This window comes from Harpegnathos saltator, unplaced genomic scaffold, assembly GCF_003227715.2.
Source record: "Harpegnathos saltator strain DR-91 unplaced genomic scaffold, Hsal_v8.6 scaffold201, whole genome shotgun sequence".
NCBI lineage: Eukaryota > Metazoa > Arthropoda > Insecta > Hymenoptera > Formicidae > Harpegnathos > Harpegnathos saltator.
Window position 1 is genome coordinate 169,584 of NW_020229986.1, and position 21,647 is coordinate 191,230.

Genomic DNA, 21,647 nt, shown 5'->3' on the forward strand with positions numbered 1-21,647 from the left:
TTGTGGAACTGGGCCTAAGAGTTTGCACGCCCTGGTTTCTTCTTTCCAGCTGAACTCTCTCCACTCAAGTTCAAGAAGTGTACACTCGCGAGCATGAAGGTTTGTGACCGTTTTTTTGCAACTTTCGGAACGCATCCCGACTCGAGAAGAATGAGAGTCACTACTCCACCTGTGGAGCACGCCTGCGCAGTGACTCACAACGAAAGGCGAGAAATGAAATATACGCGGTGGGACATATTATAATACAGACTCAGATGAAATGAATAGTCCAGTATTAAATGGAAATGAGGGAACATAGAACAGACAAGAATCATCCGATGTAAGTCTTATACTCCGGAGGACATCCGAAAAAGGTAAAATACGAACTTAATTAAGAGAATTAAGCTGCATTACGATAGTTACGATTCTGTTATACATTTATATATGATTTATTGTTCCAGCAACAGCCATCTTCTATAGCAGAAGCAATGATATTAGATACAGAAGCAGCTGTTATAGCGAATTTTGAATTTTTGAGACATACAGACATGGACATGGAAGAGGAAGAAGGAGATGGAGACGATGAAATTTATAATGCAAATACAGATACCAAACCAAATAAAGTAACGCTTACTATCATCTTGCGTTTTAATGATATTGTTCACGCTATTTATTAACATAATTTCTTATTTTTCAGGCATCTATCCCTCTTCTAGCGGAAGATGTTGATACAGATGCAGAGGCAGAAGTATTAAATGAATTAAATCTCCTCACAGAAATTGAAGAATCGCCACCTGGTTCTATCCATCTGGAAATGAATTCTCCAAAGGGGTTTATAAATCCCTATTTATTCGTGTACTTTAAGATAAAATATAAACCTATTACAATAATAGATATTTTGTAATATTATCACATATAATCATATAATCTAATGATGCCTAGGTTTATTATATACAGGATTACAACAAGATCCAAGACGCCCAAATAATAAAGAAGGCGGTGACTCCACGCTGAGATTAGGAGAATTAGAACAATTAAGTGTTAACAATGATGCAGAAATATCGTACGATGTAAGTTCCAAGAATTTTCCCCTGTATTTCAGTCGAGTCGCTTTTTCAGCTATGTAAGAGTTACAGTTTGTTGACACTCTTAACGTATGATTTCTTGCGACACAGATGGTTTCCACCACGAAGGAAACCTTCAGAAAAATATGGAACGCTAAATATACGTTACGTTCGCATTTTGACGCTGTTAGAGCACTCGTCTTCCACCCCGCAGATCCGGTTCTTATTACCGCAAGCGATGATCACACTGAAGTGGAATCTTCATAAGACTGTACCGTATTCTTTCAGGTCAGCTTCGTTAGATGTAGAAACACTTTACACATTCAGATCATACACTGGACCTATATTGTGTCTAGCCATGTGTAGTATGGGCAATTGATGTTACAGCGGTGGTTTAGATGGCATGATCCATTGTTGGACATTACCATCGGCTAACATTGATCCATACGACTCGTACGAACCAAATGTCCTTAGTCATACATTAACGGCACACAAATGCTGTCTGGGGCTTGAGCATGTTTTATGTATATGAAACATACATTTTTCGGTTAATCCATTATTTATGAAATTTGATATACAATAGTTTTTTGGGTCGCTGATCACGAATCCGAGGTCAGCAAAAAATGAGTTTTTCTGCTCTTTGTTTATTTATAAAACTTGCAATAAATAATAAGTCCTAAACTATTTTTTATATTATTCTATCCCTAAGATAGCGGTAAAATACAAAACAACCAGTCTAAATGTGTTAGTTGGATAATAAACTGCCAAATAGTAAAGAAGAACGTATAATTAATAGGTAGGTAAACGTAGGTTACCACCATGCATCAAAGGGTTAAAGAAATTTTACTATATTAATTATACGTGATCAAATAATGTCACTGATACTTACGAACAGTTGTTAACGATAAATTCTTGAAAGAAAGAAAAAAGAAAAAGAATATAGTTTTTATTAAAATTTATGGATTGTATTTATGTAGTTAAAAAATAAGCAAATATATTGTTCATTATTATACTTTATTAAATTATATTAACAATATATGTAACAGCATCTAGAAGTTATATGATTCTTATTAAAATATATTATTTTTATATAATAGGTAAAAGAAAAATCATATTACATAAAATATATTGAAAAAATATATTCCATGATGTGGTCATCCAGAAATCTTAGGGTATTCTCATTCAAGTGTACACGACCGGATTTTCCCGTTTCCCGCTCTCAAATTTATTCGCCAATGTCACATCGTTCGACCAGACATTGAACTTGAATCATTTCGTACCCACGATCCTGCAGAGCACGGTGCCCGTATGCACACCTATTCTCATTCACACCTTCTCTTCTTTCGATGTCGAATTGTTTGATCGCTTTGATCATAGCTGTTAAGATGAGAAACGTACAGCATTAATTTAGCACCAGATTTGAAGATATCTGCCAACCACGTATCAATAACATTCCACTCACCTAGACCCATTTCTATGCAGCATTTTGTGTGATCGGACCACGGCTCGGGACATCCGCTTACGCAATAGTAGCAGTCGCCCAATGTACTACATGGGCTGAAAAGTCTTTGGCTTAACAATGAAAAAACGATTTTTTTAATGAAAAAAGTGTTTTATTCCTCGACATAATCTCCATTTAGAGTAATGCACTTAGTGTAACGGTCCGCTAACATTTCGATGCCGGTCTTATAGTGCTCGGTGTCAAGTCCCTCAAAATAGGCATTTGTTTCCAACTTGACCTCCTCATTCGAGTAAAATCTTTTACCAGTGAGCCACTGCTTCAGTCGGGGAAAAAGGAAATAGTCGCTGGGGGCCAGGTCTGGAGAATACGGGGGATGCGAGACCAATTCATAGCGCAATTTCTTTAATTTATCGGTCGTATCGCGAGCCGAGTGAGCTGGAGCATTGTCTTGGTGAAACAAAATTTTTTCTTTGCCAAATGTGGCTGTTTGACCTTGACCTCGTCGTTCAATCGATCCAGTAATGTACAGTAATATTCTTTATTGATAGTTTTACCATGTTCAAGATAATCAATGAATATTATGTTATGCACATCCCAAAAAATACTGGCCAAAACCTTGCCGGCTGATTGTTGTGTCTTCGGGCGCTTCGGACGGCTTTCACCAGGCAATAACCACTCCGCTGACTGCCGATTGGACTCCGGTGTGTAGTGATGGATCCATGTTTCATCCATTGTGACAAATCGACGCAAAAACTCCTTCTTATTACGGTTAAACAGGGCCAGATTTTGCTTTGAAAGTCGAACACGTTCCGCTCACACGTTTGCTCAATTGTCAAAAAACGCAGCACCCAACGCGCGCAAAGCTTTTTCATATGTAAATATTCATGAATGATATGACCAACGCGTTCCTTTGAGATGCCTATGATGTTAGCTAGCTCACTCAATTTCATTTTGCGGTCATTCAACACGATTTCACTGATTTTCTGGATGTTTTCTGGAGTAACTGCCTCATTTGGCCTTCCTGAACGTGGTGCATCATTTGTGCTCGTACGGTTACGACGAAACTCAGCAAACCAATATTTGATGGTTGAATTCGGTAGGGCAGATGTGCCGTAACATTTATCAAGCCATGCCTTTGCTTCAACAGTGTTTTTTCCCATCAGGAAGCAATGTTTAATCAAAACACGAAATTCACTTTTTTCCATAGTAAAGATAAATTCAGAGGTAACGTCACTTCGAAAGCTATAACTTGTACACGAGTCAACGAAATATCATGAAATTTTTACAGCATCTAAGTTAAGGTTGGTACTCTATAGGAAATATAAGGATTTTTAGTTTGTGGCGCCATCTATATGTCAGGCCAAAGACTTTTCAGCCCATGTAGTAGATATCTTTTCACATCCATGATGCTCGCAGAGATTATCGAAACGTTCGAAGAGATCAAACTGTATTCATTCAAACTGTAACTCTTACATAGCTGAAAAAGCGACTCGACTGAAATACAGAAGAAAATTCTTGGAACTTACATCGTACGATATTTCTGCATCATTATTAACACATAATTGTTCTAATTCTCCTAATTCCAGCGTGGAGTCACCGCCTTCTTTATTATTTGGGCGTCTTGGATCTTGTTGTAATCCTGTATATAATAAACCTACAGGCATAATTAGATTATGTGATTATATGTGACAATATTACAAAATATCTATTATTGTAATAGGTTTATATTTTATCTTAAAGTACACGAATAAAAAGAGATTTATAAACCCCTTTGGAGAATTCATTTCCAGATGGATAGAACCAGGTGGCGATTCTTCAATTTCTGTGAGGAGATTTAATTCATTTAATACTTCTGCCTCTGCATCTGTATCATCTTCCGCTAGAAGGGGGATAGATGCCTGAAAAATAAGAAATTATGTTAACAAATAGCGTGAACAATATCATTAAAACGCAAGATGATAGTAAGTGTTACTTTATTTGGTTTGGTATCTGTATTTGCATTATAAATTTCATCGTCTCCATCTCCTTCTTCCTCTTCCATGTCCATGTTTGTACAGAGAGAAGCCTGAGAGCGGGCTTGGCTGCATTTACAGCGTTATGGAAAAGTTGGCTGATTCGAAGCGCCAACTGGGTCCATTTTTCATGGATATGAACTACTAAGCCAATGTCCACGATTTGTTGGTACTATTCCGTGCTATGTCCATAATTATTTGGTTCTGTTCTGTGCTATATTCACGAGCGAGCGAGATTAGTTAGATAAAAACGAAGAATCGGTCTTTGTTTGAGATTATCTGTCGGTTAAGATGTTTTCCGACAATTGCACGGATCCGACTCTGATGTAGAATCTGGAAAAAACGTGCTGCGCGCCCACTTTCGCTGGAAGATTGATCTTGAGGTATGGACGTGTGAGTGTGATTGTGTATGTGTATGAAGCTAGACTTGATTGAATTGAACCAACAAATATAATGTCTTTATTAGTTACTAAGTAACAATTGCACAGCCAGGGATCACGCCTTGAATAGGAAGCGGAGATCTTCTGAACCCCGTTTAATCGCCAGTTTACCGCGACGGAAATCTTGATGGACTCTCCCAATGAGTGTCCACGCGAAGGAGATCTTGAGCGCGAACGTCGGAAATCTTGTCGCGAGGCGAAAGAAGTTTCGCGAGCGTGATCGACGGACGGCTGTGATACCGGCGCGAAGTAGAATTTAATGAACGAAAGAGCTTGAGCTCGAGTTAGAGAATTCTTCACTGATGTGAGCAAAAATGCTCTTGCGGTGAAGAACGAACAATACTGAACTGATAGAATGAGTGTAACTGAGTAATATCACGATGCACCAGACGTGTGCTTATGATTGACAGAGCTGAGCTGACAATCGAGACGAAATATCTTCGATGTAGAGTACCGAGTGACTCAAACCGTACTAGTCGAAATATTCGGGGAAAGAACTGTCAGCAGGCATTTTATACTGAATTCGATCGTTCGCGGAATGCTACGATTGGCTATCGGAATTGTTGTTTGATCGTGAATAAGAATAATAGAGTGTTTGCCTTGATTAGACAGATGGAATATTCGAGAACGATAGAGCGTGCTGACAGCTGATTCGTTGATTGATATAAACAGAGAAATGATATTATAAGTCATATAAGAAGGATACGTGATCAGCAGGCACTAGGCACACACTTTCTCTTTTTAGCGAGCGATTACTTGACAACATAAACATTATAAGCATTTACGAGATACATATATTGAAATGAAACGTAGTATAACACATCTCGATGTTGTCGATCTAAGAAATCAAATAATACGACCGAGACATGTGAGTTGTGCGTGGCTGATCACGTGACAGAGAGACTTACAACTTAATTTGTAACAATTTTCAACAGTCTTTGTCTCACCACCAGCGAATAAACAATCGCGACGAAGCGAGCCAGCAGCGATATTATCGTAAGGCAGACGTCGCCGTCCCCCGTTTTCATCCCCTTGTTTTCCTTTCCACATTGTTTTATATTCATAATTCGGGAAGAAAATAATTTCGAGAGTTCGGATGATTTCTAGCAATGACGCGACAGAGATAACGCGCGGCCACATTAATTTGTCATGACTTTTAAATTACTTATAATTATATAAACGCCCATATATGCAAATTATAGATAATTATTGCGCGTATGTTTTAATATTGTACAATATGGTATATAATAACAACAACTTCATTTCTTGCAGTAATTTTTTTAAGATCTTCGTTCAGGTCGTGAATTAATTTTTTTCTTCATCAATCAGTTTTCTGCAAAAATTAAAATTTTTTAAATAAAATATAAAATGTTTCTCTTCTCTTCTCTCCGAAGAGTTAATTAAAAAATATGTACTCCACAGAGTCAACTAAAAAATGTGTAATAAGAAGAGTCAATTTAAAAGTGTACTCCGAAAAGTCAATTTAATAGCGTATTCCGAGGAGTCAATTTGGAAGCATATTCTGAAAAATCAAATTAATATTGTAATCCGGAAAGTCAATTTATAATAGAATATTTACTTCAATGATTCAGCTAAAGAAAAAACATTTATTTATTATTATATTCAGAGAATAATATTTAATTTATTATTTATACTTATCTTACTTATGCTTACATATGCTTCTATCTTACTTATGCCTACATATGCTTCTTTGAATGAGAAATTTAATTTGTTGACTGATTCAGATTCAGATTTGTTAAAATATCCCTTATGCGCAACTCTTGAACAGGTAGGTAGTAAAATAATTCTCTTTCTTTACGAATCTTATAAACTTTTCACGAACATAAAAATTGAAAGATTCTCAGAGAATAAATTACTTTTCTTGAACATTTAAACCAAAGGAAAACCTTTTCCCATTAATAAAGAATGAATAATTAATATCTCACACAAGAGGAATCTTCATCCTTGAAATCACCGCGCGATTTTGCTTTTAGAAAAGTATAATATTGATGTAATAGTAACAAATGTTATCCAAAAACGGTGCAAATCTTAAACGTTTTTGAGAAATGCAGTTTGAAGTTTAGTCTTTTCTGTTAATGTCGTTATAGCAGAAGAATTACCAATTTGCTTCATAGCGCAGTGGATCAGGCTTTGTGATATGAGCGTAGAGGTTGTTCAAGTGTGTTATTTCTGCTATCACAGGGAAAACTATGTAGAATGTATAATAATACGTAGACAAATTCTTTACATAATCATACTTATTTCTTTTAGCATGAATAAAAATGATTAATGCTAACATGATAAGTGTATATCGCAATTGTATGTGTATGTGTACACATACACACACACACATACACACGTATACCAATGATGTCAAAACCGAACAATTCGTGAAAATTTTTTATTGATCGCAATTGTACGCAAAGACGAAAGAGAAGTACACGCGGGTATCTCGTCATATTAATTGTCTATGAGCTGATAAACAGTTGATCTCCGATATTTACAAGTTACGCTTGTCCGCAGCTTGTTCGGTTTTGACATCATTGGTATCAGTGATGCGAATTTGGTGACGGGCTTGCACGAGGATTCTCCCCCCTTCCCCCCCATGCACGCATCAGCCAGCTCGGTCAATCCATGTGAGCCACGCGATCGGCAATTGTCGACGCGCCGAGCGAGTGAGAGAGAGAGAGAGACAGAGAATATCATTCCCTCCTTGTCGCTCTCGTTCTCGCTCAGCGAGCGAGCCTAATTCTTTCTTGCCCATAATCTGAATCGCGGGCGCGACTGTCTCTCTCTCTCTCTCTCTCTCTCTCTCCTTTCCTCTCTATGACAATACTGAAAGTTTTGTCTACTCGGTGCACCGAGTAGACAAAAATTATTACAAATAATATTTTATTATTAATAATATTATTTGTAATATATATGATTTGTAATATTATTATTTGTAATTTTATTTGTAATTGTATAATAATGTTACAAATAATACAAATTTTTACAAATTTTATTATTTGTAAAAATTTATATCATTTGTAATATTATTTGTAATAGTATTAATAATATTCGGCGCCAAGAAAATGAAATATATTTTATTAATTATTTTGCGGAGTCGGGCAGGTTCACAGGTTTGATTATTGGATTGTTTAATAATATTTTAAGAATAATTTTAAGTTATACAAGGATGTAGTATGAAATATAAAAGAATATTGTAACAGAATCAAGAAGTACGAAATGAAACCTTTTTGCTTTTATTACAATATCCTGTAAGTTAATAAATATTTTTCATACAGTATTAAATAATCTCCAAAAACAATTACATCCGTGAAATTTTCTATCTGCGCGAAAAAAAATTCATAAAATATATTCATAAATATATTTTTTCGTCGCTCTAAATGAGAACTCTCAGAACAATGTCATAGTTGTTCAGTGCACTACTCAATAAAAATATAATAATACTATGTTTGTATGTGTGAAGAATATTTGTTAACTTACAGGATATTGTAATAAAAGCAAGGAGGTTTTATTTCGTACTTCTAAGACCAAGACTTATTAACGGCTAAAGACATATTCGAATCGATCTTGCCTTAATTGGTCGGATCAGTGATCGGTCTTGCCTTAACTTCCAAGCCTCATAACTCGGAAAGTACTCAATGAAATGTAACTTTGTTAGAGTGTTTTGGAAAGCTCTCGAGATAAGCTACAAGAATATATAATAAAAAATTGTAGTTTCTATTTAATATAAAAAAACATTAATGACCTTGGCCTGATTTTGACAAGGTCACTCAAGGTCATATCCATATTTCCGTCATGTGTCGTCATTCAAGCCATGCAACTTTCGTTCGAAAAATTTTTGCGTTAAAGGAGCACACTGTCAACGCTAACACGTTATTCTATCTTTATCGCTCATTACATGTACAAGGATTGAATGACGCGTTAGCGCTGATCGACGCGCTCTCCGAACGCATCTTTAGTAGGCACCACATAGATGCGCCTTATGATCTCAACGGTCCTGAGATCGCAAGCCGCGATCGTCAGTTGCTGGATCCGCCGCGCGGTAAGGGGAGATAGGAGGCGTAGTTCCCGAGAATCGGCCGAAAGTTGAAACAGAGAGAAGAATGAGAGCGGCCACCGGCCGTATTTCGGGGGTACGGCTAGGCGCATTTTAGATACGCCATCTGACCAAAATGCGCCTAAACTACGTCCACTAGGCGCACTTTCGCGGTGATAAAAGTAAAATGCGCCTAGGTTCATGTCCGTACTACTTCCATGCAATGGATAGTAGGTTAGAAAAAGACAGACGACAGACAATCGTTCCGTCTTTGTCTCACTACTGAGCGGCGCGCGGCAGTAAACACGAGGCGAGGTAGCGGCGATCTTATCGCTAAGTGAATATCTCTCCGCTTTTCTTTCATCTTTCACGCTCCAGAGACATCAAAAGACGCGGTAGCGTCTCGTGTCAAGAGAATGTGCGAAGCGAGGAATTATTTTTCACGCACGCGAGATAGCACATGGGAGACTAGACGAGCGTCGACATATTATCTGTTTCTTTCCCGCTCATCTAGCTGATTGACTGCTTGAGCTGCGAGATTTTTCTCGCCACTCCTATACCTCGCTCTTTCTCTCTCTCGCTCGTTCTTTCTCTCTCTCGCGCACTTGCTCGCTCTTCCTCTCTTCTCGTGTTCTTACGGCTTGATTAAATATATTAATTATATGACAATATATATATAAATAAATGACACATATATAGTGTATATGTATATAAAGAATATTTAGTATTAATGCCCAAATAAAGAAGAGAGAATTATAATGAGAGACGAAAAGTTAATAGAAATCCACTCTTAGCCAATATATATCTTTTAAAAATGATTTGTTATTAAAGTATATGACAGAATAATTTATTTATGCTAATAAATTTAAATTAAAAATTAAATGAAATGTTATTTGTTTTGTAAAAGATATTCCATTGTTACATTTTTCTTTTCGTAGCAAAAATAAATTTAGTCTAGTAAAAAAAGAAATTAGTTTTATTATCATATTTCAATTACGACTTTATTATTTAATTTTACGAATAGATAACGTGCATATTGTTGCTCAACGGAAACCGCGAGAAAATGGTGATCTCCGTCAAAAAATAAATGCAAACTTTTTAATAATATAATAATTTTCTTACATAAGTGTTTGTTTTTATAGTATAACCTGTTGAATTTTATTAATTATTAATTCAGCATGTTATAGTATAAAAAATATATTTTAATATAAAAATTAATGTAATATTAATTGTTTGCATTTGCAAGAAATATGGATAGAACAGGATAGGTTGCAATGATACATAGGAAGAAAAAAGATAGATGGATAAATAGATAGATAGATAGATAGATAGATGGATAGATAGATATAGAGAAATAGATAGATAGATAGTTAGATAGTATAGAAAAAAAGATAAATAGAAATATAATTATCATTATTATTATTATTAATGTTTTCAGTTTCAAGAGAACATTCGCTTAAACGTAAGTCTTACTTAGATCCAGTTTCACGACTTATATTATATTAACCGGAATATATTATACGACTTATATTATATTAACCGGAATATATTATACGATTTATATTATTTTAACCGGAATATAATTCGTTAATATTAGAAGTACCGAGTGGTTATTTCTGATCGTTTCTATTTTTTAGATTAATATCCTGTTTCTTTAAGATTACAGGATTTTTGTTTTGAGGGTTTGTTTAATGTGATGTTTGTAAAGAATGTATATAAATTTCTACATATAAGATTAAAAATATGAAAAATATTGCAGTGAAAGCAAGGAGGTTCCACGGTGCGCACGATATCTCAATAACTATTTGACCAATCGACTTGCAACTTGGCAGCATTATAAAATAGACTTCTCTTTACCGTTTTAACTACAATTAACCAAATTCATTAATAATTAATATTTTTTATTAAATTTTACCGAGAGGCCAGAAATAGACGATTTTTGTTCTAAATGCTACCATTTTATTATTTGTGTTCCGATTGTAGTTCAGACGATAGCTATACTTATAGAAAATAAAAAGCTACTTAAAATAATTGTGAAAAATTAAATCACACACATTTAGAAATTCCTTGGAATCGTCTATTTGCAACCTCTTTGCTTTTACTGCAATATTTTATATATTTTTAATCTTACATACTTGTAGAAAAATGTATATATATTCTTTAAACATCATTAAGCAAACTCTCAAAACCCGTAATCTTTTAATCATGTGATCTTTTTCGCTTCCGCAAAAAAGATTAACGAAATATACGTATTTTTATCAGGTTGAATAAGACAACTCTTTAAAAGCCTATCTAAACAAAATTACATAATCGCATCATTGATATGCACAAGGAAATCAACCAATCATAATCCGTACAAGCGTGCCTTTTATATTAGACATATTTTACATTTAATTAATCTGTTTCCTTCTCTAGAACAAATAATCATCAAAGGTCAAGATAACGTCAAAATTATTTTGACTTAATTTTGACATCATCTTCACTTTTATATAATTATTTGTTCTACTTCAGTTATGCATATGAACAATATGACTATGCAAGTTTGTCTCAATAAGTCTTAAACTCCGGTTAAAATTAATTATGAAACTAAATCTTAGCGTTTTTGAATCATCGGCATCTTTCACGATGTTACGATTATAAATATTATCTATATAACGAATTGTAACCTACACAATGGAACTCTTCGATTGAACCGATCGAAATTGCTCATATCAATTATCAATGATATATGGCCTTTCATTACATTCTCTAAGTTTCAATTGTTAATTGAACAATTCCTTTCACAAGTCAAAGATTAACATGCTGATTTGAAACATAATGCAAAAAGCTCGAAAATAAATACGAAGCAGAGAAGAGATTAACACTGAATGATTATTATTTAATATGCAACTTACATTAACATGGAATGTCTAATTGACTTAATGTCTCGAAGCTACTGAATATGAATTTCTGCTCAAATCTCTTCCTTTCTGTAGGAGGTTTTTGGCTGTTTCGGTTACTTTCCTCTACATTTATATTGATGAGTTGAAGCACTTGTTTCTACGAGATGGTTAAAATTCGGTTGACTTTACGAGTGTTCAATCGTGATTATCTGCTGGCTTTGAAACAACAGAAGCGCAACGCTCAACGTTCTCTCCCCTCGGAGAGGTATTCTGACACGAGCGGCGTGGCAATCTATCGGCGACAGTCATCAGTACTCGCGGCGAGCTTTACGACTGCACTTCGTAATCCGTATTTTAACGATTCTCGTTCTTGTGCGGATTTTCAGTGTTTCTTATCTTAGCGAGTCAACGAGATTTCACAACACTTATTTTTTTCATATTTCTTTTCCTTAACGCGATTATATATAAACATCGTGTGCTTACGCGTGTGTTGAATCGCGTCTATTCTTCTTCTTTTTTTTCTTTTTCTTGTCACGTGTTGTGATTTCTTTTTTTTTCATATTTTTTTTTCATACAGTGTATAACACTGTATATATTCTAAATTAATATACAATGTCAAATCAGTTCCGTGCAGTTCGCTATTCAAATACCTGTGTGTACAAAAATTGCAGTAATGGGAAATGTAATGGAAAGCGCCTATTCAGGTTTCCCATGCAAAACGACGCAAGATATCATCAATGGATATACAATACAGGTAGATCTTTATCTCAGCGAAGAATGACTTGTCGAATTGACGTCCATTTAACTGTAAGTTGCATATTAAATAATAATCATTCATTGTTAATCTCTTCTCTGTTTCGCATTTATTTTCGAGCTTTTCGCATTATGTTTCAAATCAGTATGTTAATATTTGACTTGTGAAAGGAATCGTTAAATTAACAATTGAAACTTAGAGAATGTAATGAAAGGCCATATATCATTGATAATTGATACGAGCAACCATCTAACTGACGTCGTTCCTAGACAGCACGCGATCACAAGAACGTCCGAAAGACGTCTAGAGGATGTTTTACGTCCTAAGAACGTCCGAAAGAAATCTGAAGACTTCCAAACGTCTTCCAAACTTCGTAAAGTCTCTAGCATATTCCTTGGAGATCTTGTGTTATGTGGCTTTCGATGTCGATCGACGAATCATTCCTCGCAGGGATCTTACTATTTCATATATTAATGTCCTTTTTTTTAAAGAAAGGCAGATTTGTATATGTATTCTCTTAAAGTGAATCAGTAAAAATGTTTTTTATTGTATCAGTAAAAGGAATATTTCACCGTTTTTTGCTATTTCAATTTTGAAACGGTAAAAAAGTTTGATACCTTGTAATTGCAACTGTTCGGCTTATTATCATTCTAATATTACATATTATTTTAACAACATTGCATTCTAAATCTCAGTACCACAAAATTCTCACAATCCGCGCGATACTCTTTAAAATATAATCAGTGCATTCTTTATTGAAACATTATAGTTGTAATAGAAGCTTTTGCTCTAAATATAGCACTGCAAAAAATTTCGCTAAAAGAATCAGTGAATAACAACGATTGTTCATGTTATTGATGCAGTTTGCAAATACTGACTGTGTCACTGCACACAAATCTCTTTCTTTTGTTCCATTTATATTTTATTATTTCTCATCAGTGGAAGTAAGATTTCACTGAAATTTTATTTCAGATAAAACTTATTTTAGATTTTTTGACAATGGATTGAACGTTGAGGTTTTATATCTTGGCCATCACAATTACTCGATCTAACATCTATGGATTTCTTTGTGTGGGGGGCAAAGCTAAGAAATCGAATCGTGGTTGCTGTGCATCAAATATCATAAAATTAGTGTTTGGCTGCAATACAAGCTGTCAGTAATAGATGCAATGTTTGCATTGCTGCAAAAGGTCAACATTTTGAACAATCTATTTATTAAGTAAAGCAATAAATAAGTGTAAACAAATTAATAAAAAAATAAGTGTAAATATTAAATAAACACTTTTTTTGTTTTTTTGTGATTTTCTTCACAAGGAAGTTAAAACGAGCAAATCTGTAAAGGACTTTTTTCTTACTTTATCGATCCTCTACACGCTTTTGAAGTTTTGACATTTAATTTCGGGACATCCTGTACAGTGCTTATAATTTTTCAGTAAAAAATTAAGTTGGTTTTTAAAAATAATGTAATAAAACGTTAATAAATACAAAGATTATTGAAATATTTATATAACATTCACCTATAATTCTTTTTCTTATTTTATTAAAGTTATTTCATAATTTCCCAATTGCAATTTTTTTGTCTGAAAATGCTCTAAATATTGAAAAATGTGATTGTTGCTTTGTAGTATGAAAAACTGACAGTTATGATTTCATTATTAAATATTAAATGCTTCATTATTAATTATTAAATATAAAAATAATTGATATAATGATATCCAAAGAAAAACAAAAAATCCTAAATTGGAAATGTGTAATATGATATTTAGAACAAATATTATTTTCAAATTATATTCAGACGAAACCATGACTTGATGCCAAATATCTTAGTGCAACCATCATAAAATTCTTCATTTCATGATGCTTACTGTATAATACACAATTATTCTATTGGAATACATATACAAATCTCTTGCTACGGAAGTCAGAAATAAACGCGTAATCGCTTATCTTTTTATTTTTTGTTACAGGAAATACTAAGTTGGAGACATGGTCTCCGAATACCCTTCGAGCTGCGGGATTGTGCGAAGATCATTTTGTTGTGACGTCCTTTAAAAACCCACAAAAAATAAAATTGCGTAGAGATGCCGTACCAATTCCGTACGACAAAGATGTCTCTTCTGCACATAAAGATAATATAGAAATAAGAGAGGTACAAAGGGACGTTGTAGAATTATCTTTACCCAATCACCAAAATATTATATTAGAAAAAGAAGAACTTCAACAGTCTGCAGTACGAACATATGGATCTGGAACTGTACTTTTCGACATTACTGCAAAAGAGGAAGATGTCATGGAATGGATGCATTCGGAACCAGAACCACACACACGTGAGAATGTGAAACGTAAGGAAAAATGCATGCAAAGTAAAGAAAATCCAGATAACAATCCAGATTTAATTATCAAGGCTTTAAGAATAGAAAATCTTAATTTACGAAAAAAATTAAACGTTTAAATTATCAGTTGCGATATATGACACAAGCACGTGAGAAATGTAAAAGTCAAAAGTCGGAAAAACAAATATTAAAGAATTTGATAAATAAACAAAAACTTAATCCTGTTGCAAAAAGTATGATACATTTGCAACTGCATATTCCGCACACACAATATACAGAGTGTAACGAGGCGCAGATGCACCTCGTTACTACCGGCCCGACCGACCACCTGTCGGGCCGAAGAACGATGCTTTGCGCCACCTTAAGCTATCGAAACGATCGCGCCGTTGCTATCTCGCGCCGCCGCTATCGCGCGCCGCGGCGATCACGCGCGGCCGCGATCACGCGCCGTCGCCGTGCCTCGCGCCGATAGGCGCGCCGCTCGATCGCCGCCGTATCAATTGTAGCGCGATCAACTATAAAACGGCGGCGATCGAGCTTCTAGACACCAGACCGACCCGTACCGCCGATTCGATCTAGACGCTTGTATGCCGAAAGAGAGAATATCCGGACCGTTTCGCTCTGCTTTCCGTATTCCGACTACCCGACCGACGACTAAGCAAACGAGATTGTGCGTCCGCAGTCTCGATCGAGCGTACTCGATACTTGGCCGTCTCCCGTCTTCCTGGGCTCGTGCGTGCGCGTGCTCAGTCGAGCGTACTCGACAGTCTCTCGCCTTTACCCGCCGCCTTGAGTCAGGGGTTCGTCCGTCGGCGAACTCCGCTGAGCGTACTCAGCCTTTAGGCGATCCGTCTAGCGACCAAGAACCCGGGACGGTGTGTCCGCCGTCTCCACTGAGTGTCCGCAGCACTTGGTCGCTTTCCTCCGCGAACGTAGGGAAAAGGGAAGGTGCGTACGCCTTCTCTGTCGAGAGTCCTCGGCCCCGACGGACGAAATCACTTCGCGTATTCCGCGACTTGCGTGCGTGCGTTCGTCCGAGAGTCGAAATCTCCGGTTCGGTGACCATCTATACGCGAGCGATTGTGAGACGAGTATTGGGCGATAATTGTCCGAGACGCCCAGCGTCGCGAAGCGAGACCGATCACCGCGCCGTTACCGTCGTTACCGTCTACACGCGTCACGTAATAGGCCCCGCCTTCCGCGCGGCCTATCCGTCCGTACGCGCGCTTGTACCGCTCACCGTACTGCACCGTACCGTACCGATGCGCCTAATAGACGCGGCCCGCGACAACGCCTTCGGGACCGAACTCTTGTATCTCAGTAAGCGTAGAATAAAGCTAAGTTATTTCTATTGCCATTTTCAAGTGTCTCGCTGCTTTACTCCTCCTCGAACTCGGACTCCGACGAGCATTATCCGCGCGAAACGCGCGAAACGCGCGTAGCGATGACCGAACCGCGGAGTTCGGCCGTTACAAGAGGAAGAAAAAATGCTTTCTAAGCAATTATATTATTATTCAGCGTCAGCATTTTGTCGCTTAAAGAAAGCAGGTTGCAATTTTCCCAGACAGCGAACAGTTAGAAGATGGTTAGAAGATAGTTAGAAGATGGTTAGAAGAGTATGATATAAAACCGGGATTTTGCGATTTTTATTTAAAAAATTAAAAGAAAAAATATCGCAAATACCTCAGAAGGAACGAGTGTGTGCCTTAAAATGGGATGAAATGTATATAAAAAGTTATGAGGAATATTCTTTAAAATTAGATGAAATAGAAGGTCTTGTCGATCTAGGACCTCTAGGTAGAAGAAACGAAAGAGCTAAGTGCGTATTTGTGCTTTGCCTTGATAGTTTGAATGCACATCATCCGTGGCGACAACCTTTAGCGTATTTCCTTGTTGAAATGCTTTAAAATCAAAGGAAATAGTTGAATTAGTGAAGATTTGTTTAGACAAATTAAATGAAACAGGTGCTGTTGTGCAACTCGTGACATGTGATCAAGGTGTACACAATCAAGCTGCGTTTAGTCAACTCGGTGTTGAAGTACAAACACCATTCTTTATATATAAAAATAAAAACTATTATGCTTCCTTCGACTTCCCGCACTTAGTTAAAAGATTAGCTAGTTTCCTTAGAACACATGATAAGATATATTGCAACGGGGAAATAATTGCATCATATTCAGATTTTATTAAGACGTGGTGTATCGATAATGCTACAAATGGAGGCTCAAATTTATTATCCCATATAACAGAGGCACACGTTCGTCCAAATAGTTTTGAAGCAATGAACGTGAAAAGAGCGTTTCAATTATTTAGTAATAAATTCGCAGCTGCAATTAAAATAGCCGGTGATGAAAAAGAATTAGATTCTAATCAATACATGGAAAGCTACGGCTGATTTTGCTGAATATATGAATAACGTAATAGATGCTTGCAATTCTTATAGCCTTAAAGTTAAATTTGGTGGAAAACGGCCATTATCCCAAAAAAATCCTGATATTGAAATACTTTTGACTAATTTTGTGCAGTGGTGTTCAGGATGATCAAAATTTCCGAATAAAGTATTTCAAGTTCCATGCTTCAAAGGTTTCGTGATTACAAACACAAGCTATTCTTACTTTGTATAAGATACTTTCACGTAAATATGATAAGTTTGAATTTGCAACAGGTTTATGTAATCAAGATTCAGTGAAACATTTGTTTTCAAAACTTCGACAACGCGGAAGATTTAATCCTAATCCAACCGCAAGAATGGTACGACTGTCTGTTATTCTTTCTATGGGTTACATTCTGGCAAGCGATAAGGGCAACGTTCAATGTTCTGAAAGTGAGGCTCTTATTAATCAGCCGAATCATCTCATGAAAACGATTGAACATTGCATAAGTGTTAATAATACTGACGCTGTTGTTGTTGATAATGATGTTGATTCAGAAACAGAATTGTTCGATAAACATGCAAAATTGTAGAGAAATACGATGATGTAGACATTGAAAATATGAATATAATAAGTAATTATGATGAAAATGCTATTACATTCTTTGCAGGATATGTAGCACGACGATGTATTGAAAAAAATGATTGTAACTATTGTCGTCAAATAATGTTAAAAACACCAATAAAAGACGTAACAGCTAATGAAAAATATATCGAATATCGGGAATATCTAATGCAATGCAGACGAAGATGCGCCGATAGTCACGAAATTAGTTCGACCAACAAATCTTTTTATAAATATCATTAAAACACAGTTAATGGCTTTTAATCGTGGCAACATCACTGGGCATCCACACAACTTCTTGAAAAGATGATAAATGAAGGTATACATGCCACTAATAAAATGCATGCTGAATGGTTTGACATTCATAAAAAGTGTTACAATCATCGTATGCAGGCATTAAAATTTTTAATGACTGTTAAGATATATTCCCGCACACGATATAATAACGGTAGTATAAAAGCAAATAATATATTCAATAGAAAATTAAAAAATTTATCGAATAAATAAAAAGATTTATAAGGAAAACTTATAAAGGACAAACATATCAAATAAAATAAAATACGTTTTAATAAAATAAAGAAAATAAGTAACATAGAACGTATAAAATTGTACAAAAGAAGCACAAATGTTTCAAATTTCGCGAACGTATTCATAATTACGAAAACTAGGAAATGTACGATTTTCTTTCTTTATTTTGTTATTATTTGTGTCTTATATATCCGTCATTGTGCGAAGTAATATTACAGCATGTATCATGATGTTGCATTTAAAAATGTACCTCTATACATGTATAGAGTGTTACAAGTATGCAAATCATGTATCTACTATAAGTATTACTTTTTAGTAAAGAGAAAAAGAAATATGTTTTCTCAATGTAATGCAAGATCGCACTCACAGTTGAAATAATTGCATAAATCACATAGACTAGCAAATGTATCACGGAAAAAAAAGGTTTTAATGCAATCATGTTATGCAATTGAGAAATCATATATAATTTCTTATTACCAATGACATCCTAAAAGATACTAATGATGATGAAAATTATAAGGAATGCATACAAGTGAATCGCATTAAACGTTGACACACGGTATTCAAACGAATGCCGTTACACATAAGACACATAAACTAAAATATAACAATGATTTTCGTTAATTAGTACATAGTACAATAGTACAAACAATAAGACGTCTCGATATTAAAAAGGTGAGGAAAAGGGAACGTCAATATATACTTACAATTTTTTAAGGAGGTCTACCTGTAGATTTCCCGTGATAACATTTGCTAGTCTTAGATTTATGCAATTGTTTCAACTGTGATTGCGATCTTTGCGTTATATTTATGAATGTGTCAACGAGAATAAAATTTATTTATTAAACATTTTTCTTTGAATACTGAACATTTTCTTTGAATATTGATTTTTATAAATACAGTAACAAATATAATATAAAATATATTAGAATATTATATATTTTAATATATTAAAATATCTTATAATATAATATATTTTAAAAAATTTAATATAAATTAAATTGTAGGATGAAGTTTAAAAGTTAATTGAAGTGTTCTTTAGTGGAATAGGCCTATTGGGGATACCACTTAAAAAAAACGCATCGGCAATAGTACCTCTTAGGTGATGTGGAAATCTATTGATACATTATAATTTTAATAATATACATTATAATTTTACATAATAATTACATTATAATTACATTATAATTTTACATATACATTATAATTTTAATAATATAAATATATTGTTAGCATATAAAAATATTATATATAGAAAGTTTTTTTGATAAAAACTTTTTATTAATTAAATCTCACAGTTATTATGATGTCAAGATCTCTCAAGGTGAGCATCGCAACTGTGTCAGTCGGTAGTCCCCCGGACGAATTGAAGCGGCAATAGGAAGTAAATAAATATAGCCCTTGAAAATCGTCTCCATTTAGCAAATAATTTCGAATATTACATTAGAGGAATATAACGAGACCAAAGAGATTGTTCGTATTACGGTTTTCCTGTACTCTTGTATTACTACCGCCAGCGCAAAATAAAACTTGTTAGCTCTCTCAAAATTGGCGTGCAGATCTTTTGCCCAAAATCCTTCGACTCCTTCGGATAATTCCTTCTCCGATTCAAAATATGTAAGAGCAACCGATCCGTGCGGACAATCGATCACGGGAAGGTTTCTTTTTTTTCGGAAATTAGCGGAAAATTTTAGCGTTGGCGACCCATTTCGCGAATTATACAGGATTGCCGTACCTGGCGCCCAACGTTCAAACATTAGCTTTCGAGCTGGGTCAGAAAGCCGACGGTAATTGACGCGAGAAATCGTCGCAAAACATAGAGAATACGTAATGCATTTAATCTCAGCGAGAAATAAGTCATCGATCGACATCGAAACATATCGAATGGACGTCGACTTGACGTTTCGATGGCGATTCGACATTGTTTCGACGTCGATGAACGAGTTATTTTTCGAGTTATTATATGCTGCAACTTTTATCCTTTCGATACGCGTTCACAAAATTTCTTTGAGTGAAATATAATAAAAAAATAAAAAAAAGAAAATAAGTCATCACCGAGTCACTCAAACTTTTTTCAGTTATGTGCAATAATTTTTAATAACTTTCCACTCATATAGAATGATTTTTCTGAATCATTCATTTCTGAATTATTGAGATTCTGAATCATCAAATGAGAATTTTCACTAAATATTGAAAGTGAATCTGATATACATACAGTGAATTGCAAAACGATTTAGATACAATGAAGTTGAGCTAACTACATTGTCAAAATTATAAGTCATTACTACTGACAGACTTATTCAGTAATTTTATTATATATTGTAGTGGAATATCGGAAAGAGCGAAGAGGTATATCGACGCGTACTCAGAGTGAGAAGTTGAAAATTTGTATTTAATCGTTCTTTTACAAAGCCGTACACTGACGTTATTCGCGAGCTCCAGTTCTTGCGGAAATTGTAAGCGACCCGCAAGAAGTCGCAAGAAGTCTCATAAGAAGAGTCGTAAGAAGAGCGCACACTTTCTTTCGCAAGGTGACTTATATAACCGTCAAGACAATTCTCGATCAGTCCTTCAGATTCCTCATCGACGATTTCAGAAGGAATCAGAAGGAATCGTCGATACCGCCTATTATTGAGTCGAGCAACAAAAACTGTTTACATTGACTTCGTTTTCAGGCTACTCGATAATGTCGAGATGATCGCTCGCGATGTGATCTGTAGATCGAGATTCTGCTTTCAATACTATTATTATTATTATTATTATTATTAAGTGTTCTTTACTATATTTTTAATAATATTATTATTGCAAAGTTGCTCGGTAATGACTTTCAATTTTGCCAATTTCGTGAGCTTCCAACTTCATTGTGTCTAAACCGATTAGCAATGTATTGTAAACTCAAGATTTTTCAAAGTCATAAGTTGCATTTATTTATCGCATCTTTGGTAATTCAAGTTTGAATTATTTATTAAAATAATAAATAAAATAATAATATACATAACGTATGTTAACCTTAAACTTTCTTTTTTAATATTCTTTTAACTATCCTAACATTCTTTTATTAATTGCGTAAAAAAATATATTAAAGGAAAAATCCTCTTTATTGAACTATATGAAATGTAAAGCTCTGAAAATGCCATTCTGCTTTGAACACG

At 35.0% G+C, this 21,647-nt stretch overlaps 1 protein-coding gene and 1 non-coding gene across 6 annotated transcripts; one reads left to right on the top strand and one right to left on the bottom strand.

Annotated features, from left to right (window-relative positions):
* The first annotated feature begins 158 nt into the window (after window positions 1-158).
* LOC112588360 (uncharacterized) lies at window positions 159-1,609 on the top strand. 5 transcript variants are annotated; one of them, XR_003112799.1, is made up of 5 exons: window positions 159-353; window positions 441-602; window positions 677-834; window positions 922-1,049; window positions 1,155-1,609. XR_003112799.1 is itself a non-coding variant. In XM_025297976.1 (4 exons), exons 2-4 carry the CDS (start codon window positions 468-470, stop codon window positions 965-967), a joined length of 339 nt encoding a protein of 112 aa, XP_025153761.1. In that variant the 5' UTR covers window positions 159-353; window positions 441-467; the 3' UTR covers window positions 968-1,145. The 5 variants fall into 5 exon arrangements, 4 of the variants coding, with proteins under 4 accessions (XP_025153761.1, XP_025153764.1, XP_025153763.1 ...); XM_025297976.1 differs by lacking the exon at window positions 1,155-1,609 and having other exon boundaries at window positions 922-1,145; XM_025297979.1 differs by lacking the exon at window positions 1,155-1,609 and having other exon boundaries at window positions 677-810; window positions 922-1,145.
* Window positions 1,610-2,038: 429 nt separating this feature from the next.
* LOC105182340 (uncharacterized) lies at window positions 2,039-2,654 on the bottom strand. The gene is made up of 2 exons (XR_003112801.1): window positions 2,506-2,654; window positions 2,039-2,420 (listed from the first exon to the last, which is right to left on the bottom strand). It is a non-coding gene; the product is annotated as an uncharacterized LOC105182340 (transcript).
* Window positions 2,655-21,647: the final 18,993 nt, after the last annotated feature.

Coding starts and splice junctions, on each gene's coding strand:
- LOC112588360 (XM_025297976.1), top strand. CDS start 468: ATGATATTAGATACAGAAGCAGCTGTTATAGCGAATTTTGAATTTTTG. Junction 603..676: donor CAGATACCAAACCAAATAAA/GTAACGCTTACT, acceptor CTTATTTTTCAG/GCATCTATCCCTCTTCTAGC. Junction 835..921: donor ATAAATCCCTATTTATTCGT/GTACTTTAAGAT, acceptor AATGATGCCTAG/GTTTATTATATACAGGATTA.